At 34.5% G+C, this 13,737-nt stretch overlaps 2 protein-coding genes across 2 annotated transcripts; one reads left to right on the forward strand and one right to left on the reverse strand.

The window, feature by feature from the left end:
* Positions 1-11,580: 11,580 nt before the first annotated feature.
* On the forward strand, positions 11,581-12,905 carry LOC101901029 (beta-1,4-galactosyltransferase 7). Its single transcript, XM_005185643.4, has 3 exons — positions 11,581-11,897; positions 11,958-12,537; positions 12,600-12,905. The coding sequence occupies exons 1-3, from the start codon at positions 11,801-11,803 to the stop codon at positions 12,853-12,855; spliced, it is 933 nt and encodes a 310-aa protein (XP_005185700.1). The 5' UTR covers positions 11,581-11,800; the 3' UTR covers positions 12,856-12,905.
* Positions 12,891-13,473, reverse strand: LOC101901201 (ER membrane protein complex subunit 6). Its single transcript, XM_005185644.4, has 2 exons — positions 13,248-13,473; positions 12,891-13,184 (listed from the first exon to the last, which is right to left on the reverse strand). The coding sequence occupies exons 1-2, from the start codon at positions 13,378-13,380 to the stop codon at positions 12,976-12,978; spliced, it is 342 nt and encodes a 113-aa protein (XP_005185701.1). The 5' UTR covers positions 13,381-13,473; the 3' UTR covers positions 12,891-12,975.
* Between the last annotated feature and the right edge of the window lie 264 nt (positions 13,474-13,737).

Below are 13,737 nucleotides of genomic sequence, written 5' to 3' on the forward strand. Positions count from 1 at the left end.
GAAATTGTTTGCGATTGCAGTTTTTTTTTTTCTTTTTGTATAAACATTTTTTTTAATTTTTCTCTATAAACTTTAAATACTTAAGTGATGCGATTACATAGCCTCTGCTTTCCAAGTGTCAACCTCGCGCACCAATGACCCCTGTTATTGCAGAAGAAGCACTGGCGAAAACAATATTAACAAGTAAGAAAGCCGTAAGTTCGAACAGGCCGAACTTTGAATACCCTCTACCATTTGGAACGAACTTGGCAATTCTCAAAAACAATAAAATCCGTTAAAAATTCTGTTAAAATCTTAAAAATACCGAATGTAGGTGTTATTTAAGGATCTATACGACGACATGGACCTGCATAGGTAACTTTTGTTATAAGCCATCACCTCCCGATATTCGATATTTTGATGACTTTTGCCACATTTCCCCACGAATATGTCTAAAATTGGTATTTTTGGTTCATAATGGGTTCCAATGTTTCCTTTACCCTAAAGTGGAGGGTATTAAAAGTTCGAACTTACAGCTTCCTTACTTGTTTATATTGTTTTCGCTTCTTCTGCGATAACAGGGGTCACCATTTTCACGTGTTACTTACAATTGCAATACATCTCCAAACACAACTGAGGAAAATAGAATTTTGCAACAGTACGTTTATATATATGAGGGTTAACCCACTGGGTTTGAAATTAAATTGTCATATCCATTACTTTTATTTCAAATAAATCCTCTCAAAGTAGGTTAACCCTACAAAAAGTTCTAACGTAAACATGGCACAACATATGTATTTTTTTAATAATAATAATATAAATACATGATAAATATAGCCTATCCTACCCAGCCCTAATTATGTTTTAAGTCGTCAACCAAACCAATATTTTCAGTAGTACCACGGAGGAGCAACGTCATTGCGCATTGCAATTTGACCAGCTTAACGTTGCAGACACTGGCAATAATTACAGTATGCCTTAGGGCTGCAGTTAGTAGGCTTGAATATTGATTGAAAGTTACTTGTTGGATTCGTTCTTACAAAGGAATATAACACACTATTATTGGAATCAATTCTCTCAAAAACTACAGCCATTGCAATTGAATGTTATCCTCTGCATTTGCGGCAGACATCCCGTTCAGACAAATTTTGTTGAACAAAATCGTGACTCGAATGTTGCAACTCTTCCTTATTCTCCAAACGCCAAATTCGGTACGAGCTCTATATACGACATTCATTTTGAACATTCTTCACATTTAAAAAGCATTCTGAGGAAAAAACTGGATGTTATATCTCCTGATTTTTGTTACACATTTTTAATTTAGATTCCGAATTAGATTACAATGATAAATTCAGTTCACAATTGAAAAAAACCACTTTTCGTTCCAGTTATTACAAGTCATAAACTTCGGCACTTCTTGACCAAAATGTTCTTCATGCCCTCAACATTGTTTATTTTCCTGAAGTTAAGCAATCGTGACTAGAGGCAACAACGAAATTTATATCTGGGATGATTCTAATTGTAAGACTTTGCTCTGAAAATATTGAACAGTTTGAAGTAATAGCAATTGTTAAAAAAGACCTTGACTTTTTACCGCTTTCCACAAATGCTCTAAATTTCTTTATTAACATTAATGGAGTATCCAAGTGTAAAATTAAAAAAATGTATGAATTGATTCCCTCGAATATGTTTCGTACAGATTAGAAAGCTTTGTGGTAGACGACAGACTATTCTGGAACAACTCAATGGTAAGGCAAGATCCGATTATATTATAACATTAACCGGATCTCTTGACCGTACATTATTTTGGGCCGAGAAGTGTTTTAAATCATAACGTTTTAATAACAATCAAAATTTATAGATATTCATTCTAACAATATGTTATGTTTAACTTATTTAATTTTTTAAATTTCATTTGCCGATTTAATGATGTCTACAATGAGGATACAACGCGGAATTCTTGCAGCTCCGATAGTCTGCTTTTTTTGATGCTGGACATTGTTTATTTATTTTTTTAATTTTCAGTATCTTTTTCTGTTTCGTTTTTTGTTGAATTATTTTCCATTATTAGTAATTAACCGATGAGTCACTATATATTTATATATGTCATTTTCTTTACTCATTTGTACAAAATGCAATTGTGTTAAAGTCAGAACCAACTTACGATATTGGTACGCAAATTACATTCACAATCATTACGATTAGCGTTTTTGTGTTCCGCTGATATTACAGGTTTTTTGTAATTTTTAAAATCCCGAGAGATTTATTTATAACTTTTCTATATATTGTATTAAATATGGTATGGAACGTGGATATTGGCATGGCATAATTACATAAGGTAGAACAAAGCAAAATGAAAGCAAATTTTCGAAGTAAATTGGTGATAAATTGTACGATATTGTGATAAAACTAATAGCCCCGAAATTCCATTCATGTTTTTTCTAACATTAGAATTTTGTTAACAAATAAACAAATCCAACTGTTGCATATTCAAAAGTTTGTTTGACACTATAAGACTCCAGCACAGAGTTGCATTTTCTAGTTTCTTTCAAGTTGAGCAACCTTTCTTATTGAGCTATGGATATTGGACTATGTTTATTTTTGTTTCTAGGGATGCCGCATCAAAGACGTTTCTGCATACCATGGTGCGAAAGTTCTATACATAGCAGGAAAAATATTACATTGCGTGGAATGACCATCAACAATGCATTTTGAGGCAAACATGTATGCAAGTATGACAACATCGGCGACCTGACTTAACGCCCAACGGACATAAAGCCAAAAATTGAATTTGGGCGTTATGTCCGCCCAAATCCCGGACATAAACCCCAAAATGAAATTGGGCATTATGTCCCCCAATGCTGCGGACATAATGCCCACTGGGCGTTATGTCCGTTTTTATTTAAAGTAACATTTTTGCAGTTCAATTGTAGAAATTAGAAGTTTATTCAAATCAAATATAAATTTCTTGTGTTTGACCCACAATTTGTCTACAGAATGGACATAATATTAAAGTACCTTGATTATTATGTCTATCTTGTATTCCTTCAAAACAAGGTTTACAAAGTTTTGCATGCCTGCATGGAAGCAGAAGCATACATTTTTTGTTTTTAAAACATATTTCACATAACAACCCATCCTGAAGGATAGGTTGACTTTCATCCTCAGTTTCGCTTTCATCAATAGGTGTTCGGTCCAAAACTACTGGGGCGAGATTATTTATTTTATTGGTCATCATCTGGAGGAACATTTTGGGAGTAATCTGTTTATTTGCCAGTTGCTCTGTGAGAATTTTCACTTGCTCATTGCGGTCTCTATTTCGTTTTGTTGGTTGTGAAATTTCCGAAACGCCATCTAAAATCTGTTTCAGATCAACATATTTCTGAAACTCTTGCTGTCTAATTATTTGTAAAAAGTCCCAGAATGAGCCATGCATTGAAATTTGTGCACACAAAAAGCTGTTATATGATTCCACAGCGCTCGCAGTTCGTACGCATTCACCATGGACAGAAAATTTGAGTGGACTTTCCTATGGAAATATATATACATATTTAAAATTTTCTGAATATATATGTATGTACTCACTAAATCTATCCATTGTCTTTGAAAATAGTCGAAGAATTTCTCAAATACATTCTCTGATTTGTAATAACAGTTCATGGATGCGTACACTTCTTGTTTGCACAAATTGAATGCGGTTGGTATATCGTCTGGAGGAAGCAGTGGTAAAACAAGCATCTTTTTAAAAATTCGCCTTGCCGCATCAGTGGTTTTGACAAATTCAGCCAATTCTGAAATGTTGGTTAATTTTCTTCTTAATGCTTGGCAGTAATGGAACCAGCATCCCTTTAGTTGCACCCCAGGATATACCTTTAATATTCCACTTCGTAGAGCCTTCTCAAAGTCTGTGGTAAAAGAGGCGGGTTTAAGGCGAAACACATTTGCGTCTATGAACCGCAGAACGTGTTCGTAGGATATCTGGGTTTTCTTCGACATAAGTATATATGCAAAAGGGAATACCTGCAAAACTCGGTTATGAATGTACCCATACGGAAAATGTATGCCTTATTTTAAATTAGAAATTGAGTAATGAATCAAGCCGAAAGATGTTGAAAGCTATTGATCAATCGCGCGATTTTCTTATATAAATCCACCGTCTATGACTACTGATCAATAGCTTTCAACATCTTTCGGCTTGATTCATTACTCAATTTCTAATTTAAATAAGGAATACATTTTATACACATAATAACATCTAACTCAACAACTTACGTGGCGCTCATACCCGGTGTATATAAGAAGTAATTGTTTGTAACCGCTTGATGGCACAACTGCAAATGTCGCATCGACAAGATATTACGAGAGTCATCATCCATTGTAGAAATTAATTTCGTCATTGGTAAGGAGCAGAATAGGGTGTAGCTAAAGTCTGTTTTCAGGATAGTTGTTTGATAAAATGGTTCGTCCGGGGCGCTCTCACACATGCCGTATTGCTTCATGTGTTCGCTGTTTGCAAATAGGTTTATAAATTCCTGAGGAGTTTGTGGAGATTTCGGCATAGCTTGGCTCTTTATCCGCCTCAAGTGACTCTGCATTTTGTTAAAGACAATTTGATCAGCACTATCCTTAGCATTTCTGCATTCAGCGTTAAAAACAACTCGAACTTTGTTTGCTACCAAGCTCGGTTTGGAAACACCTTCTTTTATTGCAGCTTTTAATTTAAATTGTTTCATTAGGCTTTCCTGGTCGCCATGGTCAAAGTGTCCATTATTTTCTTTTGGTGAAATTGCTACTTCTCTGTTAATAACTTGAAGAAATGCTTTGCAATTATTTTGATAACAAATGTATCGCCTTATGCACTCTCCTTTTTTATTGGTGTATTGAGTTTTAAATTTGTACAATTGTTTTTTCGTCAGCGTATACACTAACTCACAAATGCGGCGAGCGCCTACAACAAACTCAAATTCAACAATTTCACCCATTCTTATCACTAGTTTGGAAACAAGTGAATGATTATTGCTATTTTACGCATCAACATCTGATCTTTTACAACTCATTCTTAATAGCTAATATACCGTTATTTTGAAACCAGTTGCATCGACAGCAGTATCTTACACTCATGTGCCAAATCCATTTGCCTTCAATACCGTAAATGTGGAGACGAAAGATAGGACAATTGATGAATTTAAGTAGTCGTTTGAAAATTATGTTTTATATTATTTGAAATCGGGTTGCTATATATTTAAAATATATTTGTGATATCTATGCCATTGGATCAAAGTAGTTAGACATATCATATTTCGAAAGAACTGAAAGATATAATAAATAATAAGATTAAAAATTACACTATTCGCCCATTTTCAACAACTTCAAAATATTTACTAGTACTGTTTTTAGGCTTTAGTCCATGCTCTTCGATAGTTGCATTTAAAGTTGTAAACACTGGATCACTAATAAGCTGGATGGAATAATTTCCACTCCGCTACTTTGATTCAGGTTCTAAAACCCATCTTCACACGTAGGCTCTAAGAATGGCTGACCCGACTCATTAAGACACAAGCGATGCGGATGAAGCTGAAATATCAGCATTTTGCTCGTTGAAAATGTGCAAGATACATCTCGGTTTTTGAAAAAACATCGTGGACGTGTGAAGCAGAAAAGGATTTCAATAGACACTTTGGCACACTTAACTATACTTCAATTTAATTAATGCTAAAATAGTATAAGCTAAAAAACACATTTAGCAATACTGTAATAAATATTTTTTTCTATGTGCATTGGATACTCAAGTTTTTTTATAAAGTTTCACGTCTGCTTGATGTGGAAATTTTATCCTGATAATAGGAAGCAACGTTATACTTCAACGCCAAAATCAAGCACGCCTAGTGAATATGTATATTATATTTTGATATAAATATGAAATTTCAACTGTATATAGATATATGTATCTATATGTATATTTCAATATAAATCAATCAAGGGCTGATTCTAAATTGATCTTTTTTTCTCGGTGTTCCCCCAGGATTTAGATATGGAGTGGAAACTGCAGGTTTTGTAAATGATAGCTTAGATGTACATAATTTAGAATGTAATGTAGAATGTAGTTTTAAATACAAATCAGAAGAAGGAAATCAAATAGAATCCAAGCTATAACTTCTAAGGGATGAGATTACAAAGCTCAGAGCGTATGTTTTATCCCATAAAAATTAAAACGGTTCTTTTCGAGACAAATTTCGTTCCCTCTGGCAAGAAAACGAAAGTCTTAAATGCAAATAGGTTGTTTCTGAAGAAATAAATTAGATAGTCTTCAAAATAAATTAGGTAGTCTTCTTGGTATTGGCTCTTTCCTTAATGCAGATGTCAGTAATTCAAGCAAAGCATTGTCACATGTTATTTGCAATTACTCTACATCTTCAAACACCACTGAGGCAAATGGAATTTTTCAACATATGTATCTCTTATTAAAACTTACCGTATCCTGATTATGTGTTAAGTGGTCAAGTGGTAGGATTCGTTCTTACAAAGAAATATAACAACCCCACATGCTTAATTCCTTAAGTCATAACTTTTTAACCTTCTTTACATATAAAAAGCATGTTAAAGAAAAAACTGGATGTTGTATCTCCTGATTTTTGTTTTTGCTGATTTCCCTTGATCATAGCGGAAGGTTTCTTACGGCCTCCTTTGGCAACATACATAACAGTGTTTTTCTATATTTACACCAAGGTTTAGTTTAAAAGTTGATTTTGAAAAGAAGTTATGTTTTTATTTATGTATACTGGGCTATGTCATATTCTGTCTTGGATAAAATCGGTGATTTACTTAAATTAATTGCTTTTACTGGATGTAACCCTTTATTTGGACCATCTTTAGAGCGATCAAAGTGTTTTTGCAAGATAGTATCACCTTATCGTAATGCTCTTTTAAGGAAAGACTGTTGTCAGTATGCCAACCTGATTTCCCTTGATCATAACAGAAGGTTTCTTACGGCCTCCTTTGGCAACATACATAACAGTGTTTTTTCTATATTTACACCAAGGTTTAGTTTCATATGTAAATTAATGAAATATTAGCTTTTTTGTAATATCCTCTTTGCCAGATCAAAGTCGAAGTTGTGAACTAATAGGATGGAGTCATCAGCGTATTGAAAATTATAAAATTATGTTTCCAGCTGATATATAATATTGTTGCAAATTATTCATAGGCCATTGATAGTCTTAAAACTTTATCATTTCTTTCATTGTGAAAGTTAATTGTGTGAAGAATGTCATTGATGCATGTTGACGTAGTTACGTTTTTCCTACAGGCATATGATCTATGCGGAAGAAAATTATTTTCTTCAATATAGAGATTTAGGCGTTGCTTTACCATTAGATCTATTATTTTTGCAAAAACTGAAATTAAGGCAATCGGCCTGAAATTAGTGGGAATGTCCAAACATTTGTCTTTTTTTGTCATCCAGGCCAGCTGCAAATGAAAAATCATCAGATTTTTTTACATATTCGTCATTCAAAATATCTTGATTTTTATTTGGAACTTGGCCCTTTAAATGTTGTAGATAGACGACATTATTGCCGGAACACCACATAGACTGTGTCTAATTTTCAAAAAAAGATGTAGCGGAAAAGAGACTGAGTTTCAGATGGTGTTTAACTCATAGTTGTATTGGCTTACGATGACTACCATCAATTGTCGTGTTAGTAAAATTAAGAACTTGAACGTAGCAGAACCACCAAAAAAGCATCGGAATATTAAACCATCAAACAAAGTTTTCAAGGTCGAAACACGAACAGTGTTAAAGATATCTCCCTAATCTCTGCACCTTGCATTAAAGTCTCCAAGTCTCTGTTTGTTTTGCCTTCAAGCAGTGTAAAAAGATTCGATTTTTCTGTCTTAAGGTGGAAATACATAAAGGGATTTCGAGCATACTTCATTAAGTCGCATGTTCAGTCCGCTTCAAGTCAAAAGTTGAAACATATGAAAATACGTGTATCAACGTCCATTCAGCCGACTAGACATGCGGCGGCGACAAAAATGACTCAACTTTCGAAATTTTTGTCGGCTTTGTTTTTGACATTTCTTTGTGATTTATTGTCAAATTTGATAAAGAATATTTTTGTCTTCGACATCGTCCTTCCAAAATAATACTTTTTGCAGTAATTCCCCATTTGGGTTAATTTGCGATGCATTATTAAAAAATAAAATACAAGAAAAAAAACAATATATGTGTCTACTATTGTTAGCTCTACTTTATTTGTTTCTCTTGTTCAGTGTTATCAATAATATATTAAATAATGCCATTCAATATGTATAAAGTCTAACATTATATATATACTTTTTAGGTTCTCCAAATAAAATTTTTCAACTCATCTCTAAAATAAAATGCCCTTTTCGTGGCATTGTTTGAACTAATGTTTTTCAATTTTTGTCAAGATTAATTGTTATAAGCTGCAAAGTCTAGGGCGAATTATTTTTCATCCTTATCCTTGATAAAGTTATGCAGGATAACTGTTGCTTTCACAATATTTTCAGCGGTTGGGGGATGCATATTTAATGGAGATAATAGTACCCGTCAAAATACCAATTGTATTTTCTATGGTCCTCCTGGCTCTAGATAGCCTCATATTGAATTTTTCCCTATCTGCAGGAAGAAATGATCCTGGATAAGGACGCATGAGGTTCTCACGAAGTGGAAAGGCAGCGTCGCCTACAAAGAAGTAGGGCATATTGACTCCACCGTGTTGGCGCGTCTAAAGGGAGATCCAAATTATTAATAAACAGCCGTTTTCCAAATTGGGAATTTCCCGTCACTTTGGGATCCATACGCTCCGATATCAACCATACTCAGTCTGTAGTTGGCATCACAAACGGCCATCAATACGATTGAGAATGTACCTTTATAGGAAATTTGTGGGTTATGTCTGCAAATTATAAAAAATATTGTACATGCCTTTGTAATTGAAATATAGTGATCCCGAGTTCGGGGGACATCTAATGTGGATGTGTTTTCCGTCAATAGTGCCGACGCAATGACGAAAGTTCCACTGTTTTTCAAACTCTTGTGCATTCCTTAGCCAGTCTGCTGTGGTTGGGACCGTCATATATAGAGGTCCAAGATTTTTCCACAATTTTCCAGTTGTTTCTCTTATATTACTTCGGACTGTTGACGCTCCCATTTTAAACGTTAAAGACAAATACTTAAAACTATCACCGTGTGCCAGATATCTGAAAATATATCAATGAAGGCTATCATCTTTCAAAATGTATCACAGTGAAATATTAGGTTTGGTGCCATGCCCAATTCCAAATATTAATTTCATGTGAATTAATATACTTACATCAAAGATAAAAACAATCTACATTTTGCAGATATAACAGGTCTATTTGAATTTTTATACAAGTCCGCTTCCATAATCCCATAAAGGTCATCAAAAACGGCAGTACTCATTCGTGCCATTGCCTGGAACTCTTCCCGGTCACTGCTATACAGCTTTTCAAAAGTAAGGGCGAATAAACCAGCAATGTCCCTGTCCGGTACAGTGGCCTTACCCAAAATCGCCGGTTTCTTTTTTGCGGTAGATCTTCCAGAATATCAATTAAATCTTTGAGAACGTTCACATAAAACAACAATTGTTCGTAATCCATATTTGATTTTTTTTTTTTTTCAAATAAAAACAAATGCAAATGTCAGTAATATGCCGACCTACTAAGCATTTTATGTACGTTACAAAAAATGAGCGATTTTGCGAAGTCAGCCACTCAGCGGAGCCATGAAGACACACAGTTTATGTACCCTCACCTTTAAAATGATTAGATTTAACGGAATGAGGAAAATATACTGACACGAAGGTAAAATTGTGGCATAATTTTGTAGTTTCACAGACTAAAATTTTCAAAGTCGTATTTAAAAAAATTTTTTCATAAAAATATTGTTCTTATGTAAAAAGGCTATACCACGAGAATTGTCGCTTCGCTTTTCTTTGCAAATCAATTATAATTCCTTAGGAGATAGTTGTAATTGTTTTCGTTGTCACTAAAAATTTCACTGAGTAAAATATTTATGTATAATTCGAGAAAGTTTTTGTTTATACAAAGTCTGAATGCCGTACTGCAAAATTCTTATTTTTGTTTGGGAATATTCAGAGTTTCCTTCTGAAGCTATTTTCAGTGCACTTGCAAAACATCGTGGACCTATATAGGCAATTCTCAATTCCATTGAAAAATGTGGCTAAAATCATCAAAATACCGAATATCGGGGAGGTACAGCTATATGGGGGCTATACGATATCGTGGGATAATTCTCTTCCAAGGGACTCCTTGTGTGGATTTTCAGACCATTCCAATGAAAAATGTGGCTAAAATCATCAAAATACCGAATATCGGGGGGTACCGTTGTATGGGAGCTATACGATATCGTGGGCCGATAAAGCCCATCTTGAAAGATCTGTGCGTGATTACAACAGAGGGACGGATAGGGCTAAATCGTCTTAGAATTTTACGCTTATCAAGAATATATATACTTTGTTGGGTCTAAAATGATTACTTCGATGACTTACAAAAGGAATGACGAACTTAATATACCCTCCATACTATGTATGGTGGAGGGTATAAAAAATAACAAGTTAAAAAGCAGTAAGTTCGGACGGGCCGAACTTTTAATACCCTCCACCATTTGCAACGAATTTGGAAATTTTCAAAAAATAAAATCCTTAAAAAATTCTGTTAAAATTTTAAAAATACCGAATATAGCCGTTATTTTGGGGTCTATACGACGTGGACATACATAGGCATTGTTTGTCATAAGCCATTACCATATTCAAATTCGAAACTTGAAATAAACGGTGAATAATGTAGCTAAAATCATCAAAATACCGAATATAGGGAGGTACCGTTATATGGGGGCTATATGAAGACGTGGACCTGCACAGACAATTTTCTGTCTCAGGGTGTAGTATTCATTTTGAACTTCAAATACCAAATTTGAAACAATTCTGGCAAAGAATGTCGCTAAATTCATCAAAATACCGAATATCGGGAGGTACCGTTATATGGGGGCTATACGAAGACGTGGACCTGCACGGATAATTTTCCGTCTTAGGGTGTAGTATCCATTTTGAACTTCAAATACCAAAATTGAAACAATTCCCGTGAATAATGTCGCTAAAATCATCAAAATACCGAATATAGGGAGGTACCGTTATATGGGGGCTATATGATAACTTGGACCTACATGGCCCATTTACGAACTTAACCTGCCTACTGGAAAAATAAACATGTGTGCAAAATTTTAGCCACCTATCTCAATTCATTCGAAAGATAGCGTGATTACAACAGACAGACAGACGGACATCGCTAAATCGACTTAGAATTTTACGCTGATCAAGAATATATATACTTTGTTGGGTCTGATATGAGTATTTCGAGGAGTTACAAACGGAATGACAAAGTTAATATACCCTCCATAGTATGGTGGAGGGTATAAAAAGTAATATTTGACTTCAAAGTCTTGAATTTATCAGCCCATTATTTCATTGTATAACATCGTATTGAAAGTGTTGCCATTTATGGAAAAATTTCGTTGTACAGCATTTTCGATTTATAAATCCCTACTTATGTCAATCAAAATCTAAAAATACTCTTCTCCAAGGGAATAAAATCATACAATTCCAATTTTTGTATGAAATCCTGCCAAAGGAGAAATCTGAACACAATAAAACATGTCATAACAAACTCCAGAATCCATCAGTCCCATAGAAGTTGTATATCTAATTGTAGTACCATTAGTTCATTAAAGAATTTATATATAGACAAATAAGGAGGCATGGCGAGTATAACAACCATAAATTGGCTTTTTATATGTGGCCTATTTTTCTGTTTGGGCGGTGTTGCGGTGCTAAGTTTTATGTCCTTACCTTCAGGTGAGTTTGACGAATCGGTTTACTGTGGATAACATGCTTAACATTGTCTTGTAATTTTAGATTGCATTTGTCCCATAAGCAGACCAAAGCCTAAAGAATCTTCCGACTTGTTGAACAAACCACCGGATCAGTTACAAGTTGTACATAAGTTAGCCATTTTAGTGCCATTTCGAGATCGTTTTGAGGAGCTATTACAATTTGTGCCACACATGACAAAGTTCCTAAAGAAACAAAATGTCAATCACCATATTTTTGTTTTAAATCAGGTGGATCGTTACCGCTTTAACCGTGCCTCTCTGATAAATGTTGGCTTTCGTTTTGTTAGCGGTGTCTATGATTATGTTGCCATGCATGATGTCGATTTGTTGCCTTTGAATGATGATCTACATTATGAGTATCCAAGTGATGCTGGCCCATTACATATTGCCGCACCAGATTTACACCCGAAATATCACTATGAAAACTTTGTGGGAGGCATACTGTTGGTGAGAAATGATCATTTTGAAAAAATGAATGGAATGTCAAATAAGTACTGGGGATGGGGTTTAGAAGATGATGAATTTTTTGTACGAATCAGAGACGCCGGTTTAAAGGTGACAAGGCCGCAGGGTATCAAGACTGGAGTAAACAATACATTTAAGTAAGTTATAATCAATTATTCATTCATATGATTATCAAATAAATTTCTTGCTATTTTTAAAGCCATATACACAATCGTTACCATCGTAAACGTGATACACAAAAGTGTTTTAATCAAAAAGAAGTAACCCGTAGACGAGATCGCGAAACGGGTCTGAATACTCTACAGTACAAAATAACCAAGGTTCATGACATGTTTATCGACGGCACACAGATAACAGTGCTCAACATTGAACTGGAATGTGATTTGGATAAAACACCGTGGTGTGACTGCAGTGGTAATGCCCAGGCTGCCGCGGAAGAACAAATGAAACAGTGATAATAACAAATAAAATGTCATAAGTAATACAAAACTTTTTGTCCTATAAATTTGTTGTTTTTTTATTTATTTAAATTAAACCTAAGCCACACAAAAAGTCCACAAAGTACATGTATTTTTTTAGTATACATGAACCATACCGTACAGGAATGTCCAAAAGAGTACATAGGTACACAGAGCTCCCATGAAACTATTTGTCAACAAACTTTGACGATTGATAAAGAATTTCCGCCAGTGGGTACCAGATTTCATGAGGACCAAGAGCCACAGAACAAACACTGAAAGGAAGTAAAACAAGAATCCCAGGAGGCCATTCAAACCCAATATACCTAAAAAAGTTTAAAATATGGCAATTAAGTGTTTACTAGCAATATATATATATGTGTATATACCCGCAGCACAGCCGGAAATGGCTGCCATAGATGTGCGACAATACTCTACAGCAGATATATTATTTCGTATGGCTGCTTCACTGTAGGCGATAAGTTCCCCAGTTTTCGATGATGTTGGTTTTACACGCTGCATTTTGAAATGTTAATCAATAAATTAAAAGTTAAAAATCTGAAAAAAACACGACACAGTGAACTCCGAACTCATTCAATAGTGAAAATAATTAAATGCTGTCAAAAACATATGGTTATTGGATGTGTTTAGTTATCATAAAATAGGTATGCCTAGATCGATTTTTGTAAAGACTCCAGACAAATTTTCAATTGTGCCTACACAAAAAGATTTGCATGGTTAATGTCTTAGGGTGGAAATACATAAAGCGCATGTTTGGCTGGTTTAAGTCATCGGCTGGCTTCTTCATAGATGAACAAAGGAGTTTTAGGTTGACTTAGTTTGATTTTGGCCCTAGGCTCCTTTGTTCATTTCCGAAGA

Source organism: Musca domestica, unplaced genomic scaffold (assembly GCF_030504385.1).
Source record: "Musca domestica strain aabys unplaced genomic scaffold, Musca_domestica.polishedcontigs.V.1.1 4, whole genome shotgun sequence".
NCBI classification, from domain to species: domain Eukaryota; kingdom Metazoa; phylum Arthropoda; class Insecta; order Diptera; family Muscidae; genus Musca; species Musca domestica.

What these genes read in the sequence shown, in the direction of transcription:
- LOC101901029 (XM_005185643.4), top strand. Translation starts at nt 11,801, where the DNA reads ATGGCGAGTATAACAACCATAAATTGGCTTTTTATATGTGGCCTATTT. An exon ending in TTTTATGTCCTTACCTTCAG is followed by an intron (nt 11,898 to 11,957) that starts GTGAGTTTGACG and finishes TTGTAATTTTAG; the next exon opens with ATTGCATTTGTCCCATAAGC. An exon ending in GGAGTAAACAATACATTTAA is followed by an intron (nt 12,538 to 12,599) that starts GTAAGTTATAAT and finishes CTATTTTTAAAG; the next exon opens with CCATATACACAATCGTTACC.
- LOC101901201 (XM_005185644.4), bottom strand. Translation starts at nt 13,380, where the DNA reads ATGCAGCGTGTAAAACCAACATCATCGAAAACTGGGGAACTTATCGCC. An exon ending in CATTTCCGGCTGTGCTGCGG is followed by an intron (nt 13,185 to 13,247) that starts GTATATACACAT and finishes AAACTTTTTTAG; the next exon opens with GTATATTGGGTTTGAATGGC.